General features: G+C 42.8%; 1 protein-coding gene across 1 annotated transcript; it reads left to right on the top strand.

The window, feature by feature from the left end:
- The first annotated feature begins 448 nt into the window (after positions 1 to 448).
- On the top strand, positions 449 to 22741 carry pard6b (par-6 partitioning defective 6 homolog beta (C. elegans)). The gene is made up of 3 exons (XM_020089452.2): positions 449 to 899; positions 3346 to 3568; positions 18468 to 22741. The coding sequence occupies exons 1-3, from the start codon at positions 837 to 839 to the stop codon at positions 19391 to 19393; spliced, it is 1212 nt and encodes a 403-aa protein (XP_019945011.1). The 5' UTR covers positions 449 to 836; the 3' UTR covers positions 19394 to 22741.
- Positions 22742 to 23184: the final 443 nt, after the last annotated feature.

The raw sequence follows: 23184 nt of genomic DNA, 5'->3' as shown, positions 1-23184 counted from the left end.
ATAAAAATGTGTAGCTCACTTTTCATGTTTAAAAAATGAAAAACAAACAAGATGATTAACAAATACACGACTGAGTTGTAATCGTAAACATGTTTTTAAAAATAGAAGTTTTGTCTGTTTCTGTTTGATGGAATTAATCTCAGGACCTAATATGGCCTTAGTGGAATTCTTCTGGGTATGAAGGGTCTGAAGGGAAAGCTAATGTTTCAGCCTGCACCTTTTTTCTCTGCTTTATTTATTTATGTAAACTAAACCTGCTTTCCTCAAATATTTTTTTGTGGACTTAAATAAACTGAACTGAATGTCAGTGCTGGGACTGGAAGGTAGAGGGCTCTTATTTTGAAGTGACGGTGAGGGGAAAAACAGTGGGAAAGAAAGTGGCTGCGGCTTTTATTTTGAAATGTGGTGTCACCAGCTCTCCAGGCACACACACACACACACACTCACACACACACACACTCACACACACACACACTCAGAGGTAGAGTTAGAGGTGAACCACACACACACACTCACACACACACACACTCAGAGGTAGAGTTAGAGGTGAACCACACACACACACACACACTCACAGTGTACAGCAGTTGTGTTGGAGCTGCTGTGACACCGCTCAGCATGAGAGGAGAGAAGTTTCCGGGCTGATCGGTGCTGTCGCATTCACAGACTGGACGTGAAGCCCCGGGACGTCGAGGAGTCGCGGGGCCACTGGACAGGAACAGCCGCTCTGACACGCGCGGTGCTCGGATACTCAGCAGCGGCAGTAGCGGCGGCGGCAGGAGGAGGACCAGGGCGAGTGTGAGAGGCGAGGCGGCGGGACCCGCTGCTAGCGAAACATGAACAAGAACCACCGAGTGCCGAGCAGCCGTTCACTGAGTACCGTGGAGGTGAAGAGCAAGGTGCGTGCGGACTCCTCTTCATCACTTTAGTTCACATCTTCGCTCTCCGCTGGCTCTGACTCTTCGGGCTAAATTAGCTGCTAAGTGGCTTGATGGCGAGTTATGATGTCGCACAAATGACCGAGGTACGAGCTGGAGCTGAACGAGCCCGCGCGGCTCCTGTCGCTCCGGACTAGCTCGTGGTAGTTCGCCATATTTAAAACTTTGACGCCGACAGTGTCGTAGTTGTGATTTCAGGTAGAAGTGATAAGTTAAGCTAGCGAGGAAGTTTGTAGGTGGAGGTTATAGTCAGCTGACGCCACAGTGAGCCCGTGTCACCTGTCACAGCCCCCCCCCCCTGCTGTTTACCCCAGCTACACCCGCCTGTTCTAAACCATTAGTTCTAAACCAATCTGTTCTGAACCATTAGTTCTAAAACCCGTCTGTTCTAAACCCGCCTGTTCCAAACCAATCTGTTCTGAACCCATCTATTCCAAACCCGCCTGTTCTAAACCTCCCTGTTCCAAACCCATCTGTTCTAAACCCGTTAGTTCTAAAACCCATCTGTTCTAAACCCGCCTGTTCCAAACCAATCTGTTCTGAACCCATCTATTCCAAACCCGCCTGTTCTAAACCCATTAGTTCTAAAACCCATCTGTTCTAAACCCTGTCTGTTCTAACTAAACCCATCTGTTCTGAACCTCCCTGTTCCAAACCCATTAGTTCTAAACCCATCTATTCTAAACCCATCTATTCTAAACCCGCCTGATCCAAACCCGTTAGTTCTAAAACCTGCCTGTTTTAAACCCGCCTGTTCTAAACCTGCCTGTTTGAGTTGCCTCTGTTCACATGTGTGGTCGATATATATCTGTTAACTTTGAGTGATTTACTAAACTGGAGGTTTTTTTCATACGTAACATGTTGGCTATTTCAGAGCTCTGCTGAGCAATTGACACAATCTTCAGACCAAAGTTCAGAACTTTTCAAAATACAGGCTCTGTGATTCAGCTCAATTTAAAAAAGGGCAGCAGCGTAACGAACATTGTGCATTTACTTGGAAGACAAATTGCGAAGAGGACCTGATTCTATGAACGTTGTTGCCATGAAGAATATCGGCACCTGTGACTCCTGTGAATGTCATCCATTGGCAATGTTGACCTGAGGTTTGACCCATTTGCAGACCACTGTTGTAGTTTATCTGAGGACATAGAGGAAGAAGACACGTTTAACTCGGCCCACAGTCTAAATGTACACTGCCCCCCCCCCGACAGCTACAGAGCACCTGTCACATTTTTTATTATTGAACATATTCAAATTGTACCAAATTTGACACTGGGCCATTACTAATACTCCTGCTAAATGTTACATTAATGAGATGACGCAGGATACGATTTCCACATTCAGTCATACAGACAGGAAATTGATGAATTAGATAATATTGAGTCAAAGTTTGAATTAAGTCTTTGTTTTAGCAGAATACTGTGGGAAGTTTTCCCCAATCATTAGGGGTTCTTGTCAAATAAGCCCTTTTTTAAGCTACCTTCTGTGCAGGTGTCGTATGGCTCCCTCCGCCACAGGCAGCCTGCCTCCTGCCTGCAGCGTGATGACACTCATGCTGAGGAACGAGGCCCCTCAAGGCGCTGTTTGCTGCTCCAAACTAGTATTTAGAGCTAGTTGTATGTGTTCACACAAACTGTGGCCTATTTGTTGCACCCCCAACAACATTCTACACCAAATATCTCTTAACTTTGCTCAGCTCCAGTCCAAGGTCATATTTAATGTTTTTGTCTTCTCATGCCCCAGACACAGGCCTGTGACCTGGTCGGCTTCCTAACCTATAACTAATACAATTCCTGCTCTGCCTTAATGGATACAATGACCAGTGTCCACAGTTGGCAGTGAATATGTATCATCTTTTGTCAGCGCTGGGCAACAGTAACCACAACACTTGGTGCTTACCAACACCACCAATGGGACAGTGTGCCAGAGATCAGGCATCCTGAGCAGCCATTGATCAGATGGTCAGATCACCACTGATTAAGATGTTACTCAAAAGCCAGCGATGTGTTTTGTCATAACACAAGTCTGTCTGTCAACAACGTGCAAACCAAACATTCTGACAGGCAGCATTGTACAGTCTTGAACACGCTACATCCACAAGCATAGAGAGACAGAGACACGACTGTCACAAAGTCTTCATGAATAATTCACCACATGTGGCATGTCAGAGCTTGTCCACATGGAAGACAGATTCTTACAATGCTGCCAGTTCAGTGCAGTGTCTGCTCCTCAGTCACAGCCTCAAATCTCGGAGTCTTTAAAGAGATGCGCCTTGATATTGCTTTTAACTAGAGCTCACCATTTTTTCTTGTTCTTAATTTAGTCTAGTTCTCCATCTCCTTCATACTCACGTGTGTTTTTGTTTGCACACTTGTCCTCATCTGTATATTCTTTTCTTCCATCACAGTTTGGTGCCGAGTTTCGTCGGTTCTCTCTGGATCGGTCCAAGCCGGGCCGATTCGATGAGTTCTATGGCCTCCTGCAGCACGTACACCGCATCCCCAATGTGGACTTGTTGGTGGGCTACGCCGACGTGCACGGCGACCTGCTGCCCATCAACAACGATGACAACTACCACAAGGCCATCTCCACTGCCAGCCCTCTGCTCAGGCTGTTCCTGCAGAGGAAAGGTAAGCACAGAGGAGGTGCTTGAACAAAGAGGCCTAGTTTGCACTTGTTTGGCAGGTGGAATCTGCTTTTCTATGAAAATACAAACACAAGTCCTGTGTTGGCTTTGAAAATAAAGTTTAGAAAGATGGGATAGGTCCTTAAATAAGAAAATATATTATTGTGCTTTTTGTTCTAGATTAATATATTAGATAAAAGTATTACATACCACTTTAGGATTATATTACCTTTTCATTTGTAAACATATTCCCTGAGTACTTTGTCCACATAGAGGTGTCATTGCAAACAAATGACTAAATCCCTTTGGTGTTCCCCTTCAGTTCCACAAAGTTTGAGGTCAGCCACCTTGCAGAGAAGCTTTGTTTACTTGCAAAGAAAATTGTACTGCAATGGCAGGACAAAAAAAAAAAAGAAAAACAATATAAATAGGCAAGAAAGATTAATGAATGCTTTGCTGTTTCTTGGAAATGGTTTTAATTCTCTCTGAGCACCCTTCATAAAACTTCCCTGGGGGAACTCAACTAGATAAGATGTCCTGTAGTTTAGCATGGCAATCAATCGGTAGGTGTGTTTTTGCCTGCTGACTGATAGTTTTAGAAGAATTAGGGTTTGAAGTTCATTACATACACTTCCTATTTACAATACTTTCATTGTCTCTCACTTACTCGCTGACTTATTTCCAATTATTACTGCTGGCCCTGCTGTGGTAGCACATGGTGACATTTATTTGTTCCGTGGGTGGAAAAAGAACACTTTTGTTGCTGCTATTAATTCTCATAACTGCACCTAACTTGTCATTGTTTGCACAAGCTTATGGATTGCGTGAACCTGTTTTTGTCAGAGGGCAAATATAATTTTGTAACTGCTCTTTTTGATTTCTGAAGTGCATCCTAATTCTTGAGTTTCTAAGTGTGACCTGTTGAAAGCAGGAAGGACCCTATGGTCTGCTGGCCGGGTCAGGGCGGGCTGCACTGTGATGTGTTTAAGCCGCCTCGCTGTGCCATATGACCCTATAGAAGCTAAGCCATGTTGTCATGAGGAGATTAGTGGGGTCACTGTGTTGCACTGCATGCGACTGTGTTTCAATTACATGCCCCAGACACTAGCCCCCATGCTGGGCTCACTGCTGCTCACACACACACAAATAACAGGAAAACACATGTCATGCAAGCTAGCAGGCATCCCACATCAGTCATGCACTCACACGTGCACCTCCTTCTAGAAAATATAGAACAAATCCAGGAGTCGCACACAAACACTAATGCAGCCACAACCCCCCACAGACATATATCAGACCATGGTTTCCCTCCTGATTTGGCCAACCCCCCTTCAAGCACCATTTGGTCCGAGCTTAAAAGGCCCTGCAGTGTGCAGATGCAGCAAATTGGCAGCTTATAGATCATTTATTATATATCTGCAGTTATTATCTCAAGTGATGGCTCTGTTGTGTATTGAGTTAATGGCTTCTCTATGTCGGGGCCAAGTGAGCTGTGTCAGGCCAAGGGCCCACTCAGAACATTTTTAACACTGAGCACTAAGAGCTGTTTATCTATTTCACATCTTTAAATTCTGCTTTCTCTGGAATACGATGGGAGACTGACAGAAAAACAAATGATTTTGCGGAGGAGAAATTGTTTTTGTGATGATCGGTTTTGTCATGACCATGTTTGTTGATATAGTGCTATCTGCACAGATGACTCCACACCAAGAAGAGATGGTGTTTAATCAGGCAAGACAACAGCAAACGTGTTTGTTACCAGCAACATAAGAGGAAGGTGATGATGGATGGTCACTCTGGGACAGCCACACTAACCTGTGCAACCATACCTCAGCATTTAGCTACTGACTGATGAGTGATTCCACCAAAACAATTTGTGTTTAGTTCTGTGTTTACATTTCGTAGATGGCTGGTAGTCAGAGGCGATGAGATTGGTCATTGTTGCAGTAGAGCAGGATTTGAGACAAGGCAGCAGTGTTGGCTAAAGTTTGTTCCTACTTGACCTTCATAGAAAAGTGCAGTGAAGTCTTATTGCACAGATATCTGGGAAATATGTTTGAAGGTAATAAAAACAAGGCTGCGTCTCCAGTGTCAATGATAATAAACATGTTTCTTCCAGACAGCTTGTGTTGACATGAGCTACTTTCAGACCTGCACTGAATTCTGGATAATCTCCTGAAATTATCAGGAGGGGCTGTAAGTGAGAATGTATATGTCTGAGTCAGTTGCTGCAGACAATATCTAGGAGATTATCCACAGGAGATTATCCGGAGGATTCACTACTAGCATGGGTTTGTTAATAACATTTCTAACATGCAAAGGACACAAAACAAGAAATAATCACATATCTCAGGATGAAAAAGAGATGCCATACATGTAGAGGACAACTAAGATGCCAACTTGGAAAGACAACATGCTCCGAGGGCTTTTTGGTAATAAGGGCTGATGCCTGTGTCTCTGTGCTTACAAAATGTCTGATCTCCAAAGTGGAATTTATGTGTTACATCCTGGTGCACCACCCCTCACATTAACACTCTAGAGATTTTTCTGTAAATGCGTCTGACCCGAGAATCTCCTGCTGCCTCCTTTACATAATAAAATGCAAACTCTGGACAAAGTCCATACCCCACTGTGTGAACAGTTAATGTCTGAAAACAGCAATGATGACAGTTCAGTCCATGCGTGTCATGTTATGTTATTTGTCTAAACCCAGGCTGTGTGTATCTTAAGAAAGGTGCTCTGTGGGTTTTGTGCATTCATTGGTGAGCAGCTGGTTTGGTGGATGCAGAGGGATGGATATGTGGCTGCGAGTGTCTGTTGGTGTATTGTTGTGGTCTGAGTCTTGAATAATGCCCACATTGTTGTTGTTTCTGCATCATCGCTACATTTCTGATCAGCCATTAGTCTTCCATTGTTCACTGCTGAAAAAGGGCCTAAGTGTTTGTGCTTGTGTGGACTCTGTCACTGCCAATCATTTCTAAACTTGCCCCAGCACACACACCGCTACAACTCAGCAACTATACACCCTGCCCTCCGTACATGAACAATGTGTCGATGGCTATTGAGCTGGCAGTGAGGTGTCCACTGTTTACTGGTTGTCATGGCAGCTCTGAAGAGGCCTGTTCATAGGTGGATTAACAGGGTTGGAGTCTCTTTAAGGCTGATGAGAGCTGCAAAGCATGCTGGGAGCAGGGCCGCTAGCATTCAGACTTGAAAACACAAGTGGTCTGTTTGAGCTGTCTCGCTACAGCTTCATTTGTCATTTCAGTGTGTTCGAGATTCTCACAGAGCTGCAGCTGATTGAGCGTAGTAGAGAAGTATGTGTGTCAGACTCTCTTCACAAACTCTTTGTGCATGAACACAATGAGAATCAATAAGATCTTAATTCATACCCACTCCAGGCAGCACATTATCATTCACTGATCGCTGTTCGGAGCCATTTCCTGGTTCACACTGTTTTTGCTACGCTCAGTGTAAATGGAGAACATGGTGTTCATTAGTCAGCTGCCAAAGACAAAACTGTAGTGTTTTGTCAATGACTGCTGTTTTAAATCCTGACAAATGCAGCTGTTTCACATCTGGCCTTTTGCTAATCATCTAGTCGGCCGTCCTAACATCCTGTCTCCCACGTTCCTTTTGTTTTGCAGTATTGTGACAATAACATACTTTTATTTTAAGTATATTATAAATGAAAACCAGAAACTGATCTTCACAACACCATCACAGTGGTTTAAAACTTAAAAAAGTAATCCAGTAACTTATTTGAGTTATATTGATATTAAAGCCCAGTTCATATTGGCTTTTTGAAGCCATTACTTTTAAAAAATACTACAGTATACAATGGTGAATCTGATCCAGATAACCTCAGACACAGTTTGATATTCCTCTACTGCATTTTCTTCTTACTAGTTGGCTGATTTGTACTGACACTCAGTTATTTATTTTTTATAATTTATTGTTGATATAATCCCTGTTGCTTATGTTAATTAAAGTCTTAAACTAATACAAATTTAGTCATATATATATATATATATATATATATATAATTCAATTAAAGTTAGGGTTGGTAGGTTGTTTCTGAAACAGTTTTTATCTTATTTTTCCAAATCCTCTTCACATCTTGATAGCCAACAATATTAACATAAGATGTCTGTGGCCCTCGCAGGACTGTATTAAACACAGCTAATCATTTAATTCAGTCCAAATGAAACGGTTGGTTGCAGAAGCAGAGAGATGATAGCCAGATGTAAGCGAGTGAGTCACAGAAAAGTTGGCTTCTAGCAGTTGTTGGGATGTATCAGGAGCATTTTTTCAAAGTGTAGTCCGGATTACCAAAACTAGATTTAATTAGTTTTGGGTCTCAGGAGATAGAAAAGACCCTTCTCAACATTCTTAGTACAATGTTTTTTTGTTCATATACTTAAGCACAGCCCAAAGGAATTCAGGTTAACCACAGAAAATGGTTTTCTTGCTGAACAACGGGATACTTGGATGAAGTGTGGTTTTGACAAGCAGCCAGGGTAATGCAGAGGGCATTGTGTCACCACTGTTATGATATATATACAGTGACAGTGTAGAGATAGTCTAGCACCTCTGTTCCAGACAAACTGCAATAGTTGGCCTGTCTGATTTACCTCTCCAGCTCTGGCTGACATGTTATAACTGCCACAAATATTCCAAGATTGATGTGATAATTGTTTGCAGTGTGTGGTCCATGTGTTTCACATATCTTTGTGTATTTGTACACACAGTAGACAGTAAAACATTGGATTGGATTGCAAGGAAATTTCAGTAGAAATGTATTATTGTTTTTCTGATATTTTTGTTTGCCACATAGGCCTGTGGAGAAATGTTGAATGTTTTTGAAACATTTCTGTTGAGTTTTCTGATACAAGCAAAACTGACATCAGGGAAACTGTCACGCCTGAGTTTCTATGGTTGTCACAGGAGATTTTCTTCGGTTCAGGAGACTCCCATGTTTACCTGTATCAGTCGTCCAGAACATTCTTTGAGTTTGCACAAACACAACATACACAGAGTTTCCAGGTCTCCGTCCATGTCGCAGTTTTTCATTCCGTCTCTCTCAGGGTGTGAGTTTGTTTGGTGACATTGCTCATTGCTTGCATGGTTTCGGTGCCTTCACCCTTCACTAGAGGGGAAAGGTATGGAGGGGGACAGGAATGCTTTTATTTGCATATCCCAGCACTGTCTTGGTAATTAGTCACCAGCACATGAGTCATTTGTCCACAAAAAAGGAAATGCACACAAAAGTCTCCCCACCCTGCAAAGCAAGCAGTAGAGCAGGATAACGTGTGCTAAACAATGTACTGAACAAAGTCTGTTATGTCATGGAGGGGAGAGATGCTGTAGGTGCATAGTGACAAGGATGGGGTCACAGAGAGCCACATGAAACAGAGAGATGGTGGACAAAGTGTTTCAAGTGAAAAAAACAAAGCATGAAGTCAGAATGAGTTTTTAAGGGGGGCATTTATAGAGATGATGAAGGGATCAAAGCAAAAGAGACAAAGTGCTGGTTTACGAGCTGGTTAGGTTTAGGAGCATGATCTGTGAAAATAATAATCGACCACCCCTCCAGTGGATCTTAAGTTGTCCACAGTGCACAAATTATTCCCTGGGATGAAGTTTGTAATGAGAGAGGGAAGGATGGATTCATAGCACTGGAGGAGGAATGTGTGGAGGAGGAACATATCTTCGGCCTAATAAGAGAGATGGAAGGATGAAAGAGAGAGGGAGGGTAAGCGGTATTAAAGAGGGAGTAATGTATAAGTCATTGTTTAGGCAAGGCATGTAATTAGAGATGTGGGGAAAGGAGAGGGACTAGTGTAAGTGTTATTGGAATGCAACAAGAGAGAGAGAAGAGGATAGTGGGAATAGTATTAGTGAGGGAGGAATGCAGAATGAGGCCCATGCTGGGGAGGGTGGGGGAGAGAGAGAGAGAGAGAAATGAAGAGAGATGGAGGGAGGGGGCCTTTTTTTGGTGGAATGTGGCCAGTCTCTGATCACGTCTGCTGGCTAGATTAGACAGGACAACAGGCCAGGCTGGACTACAGAGCCGGGCTCAGTCAACAAGGGGTATAGATGGATAGAGAAAGTGAAGGAGAAAGGGTGAAACGAGAGAGAGAGTACAGCCTTGCTCTCTCTGCCCTTTGAAACCTGGCCTGATAAGACTTAATACAGGCTGTAACAAGATGGAAGGAGAGCGGCTTAGATGGAAGTGGGGAAACGGTGGTTATCCACTCGCTCTGTCAGAATGTTTTAGTTCAGTTGGTCTGGGAAGATGAATGGATAGAAGAGGGAGGAAAGGACTTTGGAAATGAACTTTACCAGCTTGGAAGTCAAATACGTACACGTTGTTAATGTGAGCTGATATGATGCCGCTGCTGGAGAACGCCACAGACTGTGTCAAGAGTTGAAACAGAGACAAAGAGCATGGAGATGGTGGCTTTTCTGAGCAAAGAGATGAATGAGGAGCCATAATTTGTGTTTGAAAATGAAAATCATGGATGTGAACTGAAATGAAGATCAGCGGTTTATTCCCATTCTAAGAATTGATGGCAATAATGGAGAAAATCACACTTTAGACCTCAGTAATAATGTGTGTCACTTCTTTATTTTGGCTTGTAGGCAGTATTTCTTGAGTTTTAATTAAAAAGAAACATTCTTTCTGTTGTTTTTGTCCCTTGGGCTGTGTGCTACAGCGATACTGATATGAAGCATGATAACTGATATGCTTATCTGGGAATTTCTTCCAGCACACTATTCTGGCTTATTTACTCTGGATGGCTACATATGAGCTGACCAGCAGGCTCTGACATGCTGCTCCCAAACACTGTTGCTTAACTGCTGCCACTGTTTTTACTTAATTTTCTCCTAATCCTTTCTACACCCAGAATTGAAATGATGTTCACATACCTGTATGTACAGTGAGAAGGTTAGTGGTTGTTGTAATTGTTACCTATCCATGCTTGCTGTAATAGGATCTCTTCCTAATGATTTCAATGGAAGTGTTTGCCATCTCAGTAATTACCAATGTCAAATTCTGAGTTATGAATCAGGCTAATTTAAAATAAGATAATGATACAATCTAGGGCTGGGCGATAAAGCTGTAGTGATAATTATTGCGATATAACTTTTCCTCGATAGAAATTTAAGAACTCATTCCATCCATGTTTTGACAGACAACACGAACAGCCAATGTTAATGAGAATAGTACCGTGCCGAACCAATCATGTGGCTGGAATAGAGTTTTATCCATGTCAAGTTAGGTTGACGCACACTGCACAAAGTGTAGGAGGAGCTGGAGCACGCATGTTAATGTTTAGACTCCTTCATAGAGGTGGACGAATCTGCATCGATCCAGTGACTGAACACAATCATGTTTTCTGCTATGGTGATTGTTTCGGTTGAATCTGCTTCCTCCTCACTCCCCCTCTGACCTGCATTCACTTTACACTTAAACAATAAACACCATCACTGATCACAAGTTATTGTCTGTTTGATTCGCTCTAGAGTTTATGAGACACATGTTTAAACCTGATACACAACACGAGATGTAAAGTGACGCACACAGTCAGGACTTATCCAATCAGGGTTAAAGTTAAAGTGACCAGAACGATCAGGAGTCATGATCCGACCTCATCGATTAATAACTAAATACATGTGGTTATCAGTTTGTGATTTATTGTAGTTACTGAGTCTTTCATTGTGTCACCTACTGTGCATTCGGCTGTGTTTACTTTGACTTTATGTGAAATATCTTTATTGGCCAGATCTAACTTCAGGTGGCTGTGTTGTTTTCCAGAGGCTGAAGGCAGGAATGCCCATGCTCATCCGCCCAGAGTAAAGTCCTTATACAGACGAATGAGTGACAGGCTTGTGAGGCTAGACTTGGGTTCCCCCACCCCACGCGGCTGCTCCTCCCTCCCGTCTTCTCCTCCATCCTCCCCAACATCTCCTCCTTCACGTCCCCTCTCCTCCTGGAAGCTACCCATAACACGGCTACGTAGAAGGCTTGGTTTATCAGACCCAGATCTCGCCACTACACCCCTGACTCCACCTCCCTCATTTAACACTGCACTAAAATCTACATCCTCCCCACAGGACCTGCCCCTGTCCCAAGCTCAAATCCAGCCTCAGCCCCAGGCACATCCCTGCTCCTCTGTACCCTGAGTCCACACACCGCTGTAGTCCTGCCACTACCAGCTCAGTCTACATGCACCATGCTGAGTATTAGCAACATGATTCAGCCCCTCATCAAATCCATACTTGTCCTACCAGTCCCAGTTGTTGTCGTCAACTTATTGTCTCAGACAAACTCTTGTTCCCATATGCTGGCCTCAGAGGACCATTGAGTCCTGTGCTTGATTTAGCTGTGGTAGCATCTTTAAAATTCGGACAGAGAGAACAGTTCAAGGGAAGAGAGGGATAACAGTGGCTGAAATCTGCAAGACCAAGAGGGAAAGACAGAGGTGGAGATGCAGAAAACTCATGCTGAGGGATGTACCAGAGTGACTGCAGAACAGATATGAGTAAAAGCCACGGAGGAGGGAAAGAGTGGAAGGTGACGAGGAATTGCAGAGGAAGGAGAGAGGTGTCTATGTCAGCACAAAAGAAATTGATGGAGATGCATCACACCGCAGTGACGAGATACAAACAAGCACACAGGGAAAGTGCTCTATACAAGTGTAGACAAGCAAATGAAATGTGTTAATTCTGCATCGATGTGCTAATTCTACATCACTTACTGCTACATTATAGCTGGGCTCCCCTGCAGTGTAGGTTTTAGTGTCTTTATTTTCTGATAAATGACTCGTGCCAAGACAGAGTAATAAAGCAGGACTGATGAGTGTAATGGAGAATTCATGAGTGAGATTATATGAGGACGCCTGAAAGAGGCTAATGTCTATGACCAGGGTCTTTTTAATTATGGATTTAATAAGTAATTCTTCAAATTGTCAGCTCAATTACATATCAAGACTTTGTCTCTGTCTCCACCTCTGCCTCTACAGCATCTCCCTTTCCCAGACAATGGACTTATATTGGTACACTGTATAGACTGTCTTTTTTTTTTCTTGGTGTCCCTATTCCGTCCTTTCCTCTCAGCACTCTCCCTTTGACCTCACTTCTTCCATTTCTTTCTCCTGTTCATATCAGCAGCAACAAGGCACTTTTATCTGGGCTGTGCCAGGGAGGTATGCTCACCACACCAGGAATAGTAACCCTCCGGGAATGTACCCCTTTGAAAGTTTCTTTTTAATCATCTCCTCCTCCCTCTCTCTTTTACTTTCTTCTCTCTCCCTCTCTCTCTCTGTCCGCTGTGTGTATTCGCTGTGTTTCTCTCTCTCCTGCTTGTTTCACATCTTTAGTTTTCTTCCACCGCTGGTTTTTCTCTCTGCACAAGTTCACACTGACAGACACACACACACACACCCTGTACACTCCCCCTCTCCTCCCCCTCTTGTATCGTTCTGTGTCAGGAACACCCTGGCACCGGCCATGTGGTGCACATCTTAGCTTGTCATCAACAAACCTGACTGTTTCCAGAACTCTACAAACTTAAACTGCTCGTCCTTCGTCTGTGTTTTTGTTCCTTTGATTGTCGAGACTGGTTTGGTTTTTTTATACCGCAGACTGGTTTTATTGACAGCATTATTTTTTTATTTTAAAGAATTTAAAAGTGGTTAGATTAGCTGGGGAACCTTTAATGCATTGTATAGTGTTTTATTAATTTTTCTCCATAGATTGGTTCTGTCACCTTGTTCATAATGTTTCATCTGCCACTGTTCTCACTTGTAATTACCCAGGCACAGTAGTAGCTACAGTAGTGGTCACTTGTTGTGTCATATAATAAAAATATTGTACTGCATTTGTCCTGTCAGTAGAAGATCTTATACTAATAATTTTCATATTAGTCATAGTTCTCTTTTGACAGTCACAGTGCTCAGTCTGGTTGGTGTTGTTTTACCTGGACACCGTATCAGGTTTCCCTAACACAGCCCTGGAACAAGTACCAGGAAGTCATGGATATTTGGTGTTGTCGTCAGCAGTCATTACATTACAATGAAACCCAGTGCTTCGTCATCCTGTATCATCATAATTGTAAGGACAAGTGGGTGTATTGATAAAGCGCTACAAGAAATTGGTGCACATTTCTCTCATCTGAAAAAGGTGAGACCTAACTATAAAAACATATTTTCCATAATTGGTTTTGGTAAAGATAAGCAGTTCTGGACAGAGATAATGGTGTACATAGCTGTGGCACGTTCTGAATGCCTGCACAGTCCACTTATTCTGAGCTATTGACACTGGCTCTTTAAAAACCAAAGTCCACAGTTTGAGCATGATGAGTCCAGAGTGTGTGAAGAACCGACCACTGAGGGAGATGATGTGTTCAACCAATCCATGCCAGTTCACACACACAAGTAGTTTCCTCTCCTTAGGCAGAGTCCCTTCAGTGTCAGGAAGGAGATGCATTAGTTGTTCACCCTGTGTGTGTATGTATAAAGTTACATACTACAGAAAAGAATGACAAGGCGATTCCTTGTGTGTCCCCACTTGTGACGTGCTGCAGGGTTGTCATTTTCTCCTCTGTTACTTCGCCTCCTCTGCTCCTCACTGACTCCATTCACTCCATTCAGTGTAGAAAATAGCAAAGCACTCATTACATAGCTGGGATACCTAACCTGTGCAGAGCCATGGCAAGTGTAGGGTTGAAAATGACCCTTTGTCTTCTAGGTTTGTGAACAATGAAGATTGTGATACACTTTTGTCATGGTAACTGACATATATTTACGTCACGTATTCACGTAGAGGAAGCGAAATGTTCACTGACAAAAGCTGTGTGATAAATACCCTCTTAAATCTGGACATTTACAGTCTTCTATCACCTTCTGCAATAGTTGACCTCTGATTGTTTTAGTTAATCATTAGCCAAAGCAGACGCATTCCTGTACACTCATTAGCTGCAGCATGTTAACCATTGGTCCAGCAGCTTCGTCAGTGACTCATGTTGAGATGTCTCTGTCTTGTAACTGAGGTCAGATTGTCAGGTGAAAAGTTCTGTTTTGACCTAAAATGTTGATATTGATAACAAACTAAAGCTACTTTCAGACATACACGTTCATGTGTGAAAGACAAACGCTGGAGAAAGTCCGAACCAATTCTCCGGACATCCTCCAGAGGTTGTTTGAATACAGCTTAACGTGAATGGACAAATACATGTATCTTAAACCAACTGCTGGTTGTTTTTGGTGATATAACATGAACTCTGTCCAGGTTTTTAAACATTTGGTGTTTGATTTCATGATGTAGAACTTCACACTAGACAGGCAGCTTATCTTTCTGTTTGCTACTTGGGCGACAGGCCTCCACGTTGACCTCTGTGAGATCAGTCATCCGAAAACATTTTGTCCCAACCTTTAGAAAATAGGAAATTACCTTTTTAGATGACTGGTCTGAGAATGAACTCTGTGGTGTTTGTAAATAGAGAACAACCATTTACAGGTCATCAAGTTTCCTATTTTACATACAATATGCACTGAAAGCACACAAGAGTATTGTTCAAACATTTTTATATCTGCATCACTGGGACAGTGGGGTAGTGTGTTATGCTCTGGTAATTTGTCCTTTAACAAATGAGGAACTTTGTGTGTGTGTGTGTGCGCGTGTTTGTGTTTGTATTGTGATTTGCCGATAGGTCTTTGCAGCCAATTAGACTAAGAGCTTGTGTGCACTAATGAGCTGTAATGTAGCTGTGGTGTTGGGTTTCTCTCATCATCATCACTAACCACAAATAAACCTTATAGATATCCGTGTGTGTGTGTTCTCCACTGAATGCTGGCTTGTGTGGGCTTGTAGATGTTGTTTCTGTGTATGGGTACACACACTGTAGTCAAGAAGCTGCAAGCTTATACCATTTGACGCTAGAGCAGCATCTCCTTGCCATGTGTGTGTTTGCGCCTGTGAGTGCCCCTAAGGGACCATCACATACAACTATAACCCTATTGTCAGATGTGGCCTTTCATACGCTCGAGATGGAGGGATGGTTCTGATGAAAAGAAGACTAGAGCGAGTGAAATGAGATGTGTAGGGTTGCCTCCTCCTGTGCATGACTGCACCGCAAGAGCACCCTCTGTGTCAGCGCTGGAAGAAGGCATGTGTGTGTGCACGTGTTGTGAGCCATCCACCTGTACGCCCTTTATGCTCCTCTTTATGGCCGTGTTTGTTTGCATGTAGAAAGAACAGTGACAGCGATTGAGTGATGAAACACGTGTTTCAGCCTTTTGTCATGGAACCTCAAGGTTCTGTTGCTATATTTTTCTCATGTGTAGTTCTCGCCCATATCAAGGTCAGGACTGGCAAAGATCTAGCAAATGTGTATACACTAGACTCGTGCCTCATGGGAACTGAAATGCGATACTGCCACTCTTTCTCGGGACAATCAATCCTTTGTTTTGTTTTTAGGAATGGAGGGGGAGTGGTGGGGTGCGTACCCGTCGGAACCTGAGAACTGGACTCTTTATCAGCCACCTGAGTGGCCATTTTCCCAGATTACACACACACACACAGACGAGGGAGAAAGTAATAGGAACGTTTTCAGTGTAAGACTGCCAGAGCTCTATTTATAGAGCACTTGATCTAATAATGAAGATTTCAAAGTGCTGTTAAGACAGCAAAATGCGAGGAAGTTAAAAATAACATCAGAAACAGACAAAAACCTGAGTTGATCAGGCTGAGACCAGCATAAAATGAAATTGAAAGTCATGTTAATGTTCAGCTGCCGATATTATGCTTGTTAACTATTAGAGAACCAAGGTACAGTTTTTCCCTCCCTTACTCATCCAGCCCTTAGCCTAGTGTTGATATGAGCCACACTGGGTTAAAGTCTAGTAGCATGACACCGTTGACACTCCCAATGCAAAATGTACATAACATGCATAGTTCAGTGGCACCTCAGTGACTCATGCAGCTAAGATATGACCATCATATTCAAGGATCAAGGATCTTTACTGCTATGGGGGTCAACATTCAACCAGACAATCATCTGACAAACAGTAAAGGACAATAAATACACCATAAAACTCACACTGAGTTATTTAACAAGCCAATAACAGCTGGGACAAGTGAGTGAGTGTTGCTCCTGTATCCTGGCAGATTGTATCTGCAGCAACCTAAAAACCGTGAACAGGGATCAGGCTGGGATCAGGAGTAGTTAAACATTTGATCATTTGCTCGTACGTTTCTTGCTGAGAGGTGGATGAGAAGATTGATACCACTCACTTCTGTGTTGAGGAATTTTATTTGAATAAATGTCTGCTAAATCCCTATTGACAAATGAGGTAACACGATATTGATAGCTTTTAACCACTGATTACAAGTATAACAATATTTACAGTTTTACAAATTGAGTGTGTGAAGTGATATTTACATAAGAAATGTTGCATGAAGTTACTGCTGCGGGGTGAGCAAACCAAACCTTTCCACTGCTGCAGCTTCACATTAAAAGCATTTAACTGTCATTATGTCAATTGTTGGCAAGGTTAGCTCACAAAACTAAACGTGGGTAATTTTTAGCATTATTTTGACAGCAGGATCTGAAATATGTCAGGGACGAAACATCAGGAGCAGCCGCTGTGAGATGAAGCGTTGCAGATGATGGACAACACACACCTTCAACTTCCAGTTTCTGCCGCTGTAGCCTCCTCTCCCCAGACTCGTGTTGTGTGCAGCATATAATCTGGTCACTGTTGCTCTGGATGATGGTTAATTATTACCTGACTTCTCTATTAAACCAACAATAAATTGAAGTGTGGCATTAAACTAGAAACAGTAACTACAGATGTGGCCAATTCAGCCGACATTTGGTCCAAAACTTAAATAAAGATGAAATGGTCAATGTATCTTTCTGTTTGTGTGCGTCATGTCTGTGCTCTTACTGCGCATGACAGGCGATCGAATCACAGAAAAGTCGGCTTCTAGCCGTTGTCAGTCAGTGCTTGTTCATGTGTTTGGGGGTGAAGCTTTGAAAAGGGGCTGATGGGAGGAGTAGGACCTTTCGGTTGCATTTTTTTCAAAGTCTAACTAGCCTTACTAGCCTTACAAGGATTACCAACCTTAGATTTAATTAGTAATCTTAAGAGGTGCTTCTATATAGGACAGAGCCAGGCCAGCTGTTTCCCTCTGCCTCCAGTCAATGCTAGCTGTAGCTAACTGGCTCCTGGTTATATCTCCACATTCAATGGACAGCTATGATCATTATCTAGCTCACACACACAAAACTAATGACAAGTTCCATCTCCAACTGTCACACTACTCCTTTAAAGCTGTAGGTTAGGGACTGGATTCACCATGTTGTCCTTTATTTAGTAGAAATTTCATCATATGAAAAAATGCATCCTGAGATTAAAAGGATTCACACCAGACATATGCTCATTAAATCAATAAAACAGCATCCCTGCGCACCATGTGCACCTGCGAGGCTGTGAGCAGCATATGGAGACTAATTTGTGGGCCACAGCACAACTGAGTGCTGATGAAGGAGTTGAGCTGAGCGCCTGTTTGGCTGCTGTGGCATTTTGCATCAGTACGACCTGAGGGGAGTTGTGGGGATCAGCGTTTTTGTGTGTGTTTAACACAGGCACCCTGCAGTGACACCTCAGGCTCAGAGCTGTTCTATCGCAAAGCATTATTCATTCTCCTGAAATGACATGATGCAACAGAATGTCAGCCTGAATAATGAATTCATGTTTAATGAGCCCAGCTTGATATTAAAAGAAAATTAACCAGAACTGTTAAAATCTTCTTTGTCTTCTTCTTTCTGCCATCCTTCCCCCTTTTGTCTTCCTCTTCTCTATCTCTACTTCCTCTATCTTGTTATTTTGCAGAGGAAGCTGATTACACAGCCTTTGGTACCGACTCGCTGACCAGGAAGAGAAACACCGTGCTTTCTGCGGTTCTTCTACGGCCAGACACCAACAGGAAAAAACCACCCGTCATCATCAGCCTCCCTAAGGACTTTCGCCCCGTTTCGTCGATCATCGATGTGGACATTCTCCCTGAGACGCACCGACGTGTACGCCTTTACAAGCATGGCCAGGAAAAACCATTGGGCTTCTACATCCGTGATGGTTCCAGCGTACGGGTCACTCCACAGGGCCTGGAGAAGGTGCCGGGGATATTCATCTCTCGCATGGTGCCTGGTGGGCTGGCGGAGAGCACCGGCCTGCTAGCAGTCAACGATGAGGTGCTGGAAGTGAACGGCATCGAGGTGGCGGGGAAGTCTCTGGACCAGGTGACAGACATGATGATTGCCAACAGCCACAACCTCATCATCACCGTGAAGCCTGCTAACCAGCGGAACAATGTTGTTCGTGGTGGAGGAGGAGGCGCCGCGTCTGGTAGCTCAGGACGCTCATCGGACAGCGGGGCCAGTTACTATGGCTACTCATCACAGGGTGGTGCTGCGGCCTCCATGCCGTCGCACATCATCCAGAACTTCCCTGTCGGGGAGCTGGAGAGCGACGAGGATGACGAGGACCTGGTGATCGAGGTGGGAGGCGAGGCCGAGTCAATCAGACACGCCTCTTCCAACTACAGCATGCCTTCGCTGCCTCGGTATGAGCCGCACCTCAACCTCCGCACTACCACCAACTCCGCTTCTACTCATTCCATCAATGCCAATGGGACCCTGCCAGCCAGCGGCAGCAGTGGATCACTAAGCTACGCCAACGCCACTTCGACCACGCCATCCCCAGACAGAGCAATGGAGAGGCGGAGCCTGGAGGAAGATGGCACTGTTATAACTCTGTAGACATTCACGCTCTAAACACTGGAAACAAACACAAATACTTCCACACACTTTTGGGGAAGTCATGGACCAGCAGTTCAGACACAGGTTCCATCGTACAGTGACTGTATCTGAGAAGCACAATGATGTGTGTAGGTATTACATCTGACAGCTAAATGTTTGTACATCCCAACATGTACACAACAAACGCTGCACCCTATCACCGTACCCCTACACCTACACCTCTACATGCCAATTATCATGCATGTGTGCCATAGTGGTGACCTACCCCCATCCCAGGTTCTTCAGGCACAAAATTGTCCCAGACAGAAGTGAAGGATAAGTGTAGATTGGTTCTCCACTACCCTCCACTTTATTTTTTTAACCACTAGAAGCACTTGTTTTTAACCCAAAACTGTATTTCTGCTGAATTTCCACTAGAGGGCAGAAATGAGACATTTGTTGACAATCTGGTACTGTTTTGTTTTTTGCCTTGTCTCCCCACACCCCCACCCCTGCACCGCACTACGTCTCCCAGGTGACCACAGCGTCTGGATTGGTCAACAGTTGTGGTAATTTCCACAGACTTCTATTCTACTCCAACAATTGACCAGTTGCTGAGACCTGCAATAAAAATGTTTCGTTTCTGTTAGAAGTCTGGGCTCTTGTGTTGGCTCAGATGCTTTTTTTAAGCTCTGTTTTTAGCTGTTTTTCCTCTTTATCTGCTGTTAATGACTGAAAGGTTGATGATTTTTAATAATAATTATTCTTCCCTTAATCATCTGGCCTGTATCTTTATATGATTTGCATATTTTGTTTCTGTTTATTTTTCTTGAATATATGATAGGGCTGTTCCTTTTTCTAAAAATCTATATATACGATATGACATGCAGTTTGTTTGAATATATTCTAATATATTCAAACAAACCCCCCCCGCACCAGTCAGATGACGATGAACACTTGACATTGCTCTGTTTGTCTGTGGTGCCGCCTCTGCTTCCTTACTTCGGTGGAAAGCAAACAGATGAGCCGACAGTTTGCGTAGTACAAAGTTGACAAACAGCCTCACCTCTGTTCGTTTCTTTGCCGTAATGCAAAATCTAAAATACTTTCACAAGCAGCTTCTCAGGTGCTTTGGTGTCGTGATTGTCTGCTCAAGACGGCTTTACTTGCTAGCATCCTCCCTTTTTGTAGCAAAACAAAGGCATCATGACTGATTTACTTTACTGATAGATCAAGAGGGGCACGAAATAGATCAAACTGAAAGTGATCGCCTATTGGATCATGAGGCAAACTACTTCAGATGTCTAAAGCGAACATGTCATTATAGGTCAACTATTATCTTATCTCCTGTTCAAATTCAAGTTTAAATTTTGAATATAAAGTGACAGCCCTAACATATTATTATTTTATCTCACAGGTTATGACAGTGGCCATGTTCCATCTGTTGCTATCACTCACGCAAAATTGCTTCTCCCCAGGAATGGGACATGTTAGAAGAAATATCCTTAATCTTGCACTCCCTCTCCTTTCCATGACAAGGGCTATTTCCCCTGCTGCATGTGTACAAATGAGAAAATGTGAATGTGATTTAAATTTTGTTTCTGTTTGTTTGTTCTCCCCCTCCTTTCTGTCTGGACCACAACACAATATATCGTATCTCAGTGCTGTACAGTATATTCATCTCTGTCTATCCACAGGCCCTGAGTTCACTTGGATGTGTCCTGAGTCATTCACATATGAAAAGTGATCGCTCCAGTGTTTCTGCACCGTTTCCTTTGTGTATCATCGTCCTTATTGAACTCAATTAACGACACTCTATGAGCAAATGCTTCATGTTGACTCTGGGCCTAAGTTGCACCCATCGATAGTTGGGCTGTGACACTATTAACAAACACAACAACAGAAATGAGTTGAAATGAAACTTCCTGTATCTCAAAGTAAAGCCTGGTTGAGTCACATTGAAACAAACACTCATGCAGGTGCACTGGGCACAAACTCATTCACTTTCTGTGTTTGTTGAAGGTGAGGCTGGTCTGCTAAATGTACTGCATGTCTTAGTCTGCATCAGTATTTAGCATTTCAGTTAGAGCGAGGCTGTAAAACATAAAGACAGATTCGACCAAAGTTTTTCATCAACTTTTCTTAAACACCATGTTTAAAAATCCCTGTGACCTCCGAGGCAAATTTCAGATTTTGGGGGCTGTAGAAATTCTATTGACTTGACTCCGTTTGCAGAATGTTAGGTCGCAGAATCCTCGTCAAACACACACAATTGCAGTGAATCCTGTGGACATTATCCTGCTGTTTTCTCACATGGGTGTTAACTAGTCTCTCATACGTTTGCATTCTCACCTAGAGCCCCTCCAGGGAATGTCAGGAAATTATCCAGAGCTCAGTAAACATCTGAAAAGCAGCAGAGTCGCTGTCAATAATGTCTATTGGCTTCATCTGAGCCGATACTCACTTGTAGTAACTATGTAATCAATACCACACTCTTTATACTCTTTAGTTCTGTTTATTATTCAAATCTCTGAGCCTCTCACAGTAAATATATATATGACTGGAATCCAACAAAAAGGATGTGTATGTGCATACGCCATTATATTTCATTCTATATGTACAAGGTACTGTCTTTTTGGCCTTTTTTATAGTCGCGCTGGTGATGGTTAGATTCTGGCTTCTTTCACTCCCGACATCAAGCACAGTGATGAATGGTACTCTTGAAAGGAAGGTTTTTTTTTTTTTTTTTTTAGAAATCAATGTTAATTTATTTTCTTTATCTCTTTACCACAGGACACTGGGATTGTAACCATGGCGGCATTTGTTATTTATTCTCTAATCATGTATTTTGCATATTCTCTGTTCACATTGTACAACTTTATTTTATATATTGATTGTTTTGGTTGTACATCTCATGGTACAGTAGATGTTATTGCCCATTAGGAGACGATTTGAATCGCTGATTTCACTGTTCCTCCTGAAGCAAGAGGAGAATCCGTGCAAGACATGACACTGTTTTTTTTGTTTTTCCAAACTGTGAATTATCATTATTATTTTGTGGGAAAGAAAAGAAACCGCTGTGTCGGCACGACTTCAAAAGATGCGACTTGTTCTTTGCGTTTGAGTCTTTACTTTTTTTTTAAGTGATTGAGCAATGATTTTTTTTGCTTGCCAGATAAATCCTATGGTATAGATTTATAATGAAGATTGTCAGTATTTTCATATTGATGCTATATATGATGATGTACATTTTTATCACGTTTAATGAAAACTGTTTTAAGATTCAACTGGAGACTAATGAATAAATAGATGTACACCTGTAATTTCTGATTTAAGGAGCTGGATAAAATAAAGTCATGTGTAGCAGCCCTCAGTGTTTGGTGTGATTGTTGTGATGTTACTGTGCCTGCTCTCCTTCTTCGTCTTGTCCTCCTCCTCCTCCTCCTCCTCCTTTTTGTTTGCCTCCTCTTTCTTTTCCTCTCCCTTCACCTCCTCCTTCATCTTCTTGTCCTTCTCCTCTTTCGTCTTCTCTGGAGTTTTTAAGGCAGCCACAGTGTTGAATCACTTCCACCTTCTTGGTTTTCCCTCTTCGTCCTGTTATTTTAAATCAGTTTATCCGGTCCTTGTTAAAAATAAATGTTTTTTTCTCTTGTGCATATTTCCACATTCTTAGTGATTCACCCATGCTTCTTCAGCGCCACCTGCAGGACATTTCAGGAACCACCTCTATGGTTCTGGGGAGGGCTTGATAAAACCAAACCCAAATTGTTTTCTATATAAAACTTAATTAAAAATAACAATAATAATGATTT

Source organism: Paralichthys olivaceus, chromosome 6, assembly GCF_024713975.1.
Source record: "Paralichthys olivaceus isolate ysfri-2021 chromosome 6, ASM2471397v2, whole genome shotgun sequence".
NCBI lineage: Eukaryota > Metazoa > Chordata > Actinopteri > Pleuronectiformes > Paralichthyidae > Paralichthys > Paralichthys olivaceus.
This window is presented reverse-complemented; position numbering and strand designations above follow the sequence as displayed.

Coding starts and splice junctions, on each gene's coding strand:
- pard6b (XM_020089452.2), top strand. CDS start 837: ATGAACAAGAACCACCGAGTGCCGAGCAGCCGTTCACTGAGTACCGTG. Junction 900..3,345: donor CCGTGGAGGTGAAGAGCAAG/GTGCGTGCGGAC, acceptor CTTCCATCACAG/TTTGGTGCCGAGTTTCGTCG. Junction 3,569..18,467: donor GCTGTTCCTGCAGAGGAAAG/GTAAGCACAGAG, acceptor GTTATTTTGCAG/AGGAAGCTGATTACACAGCC.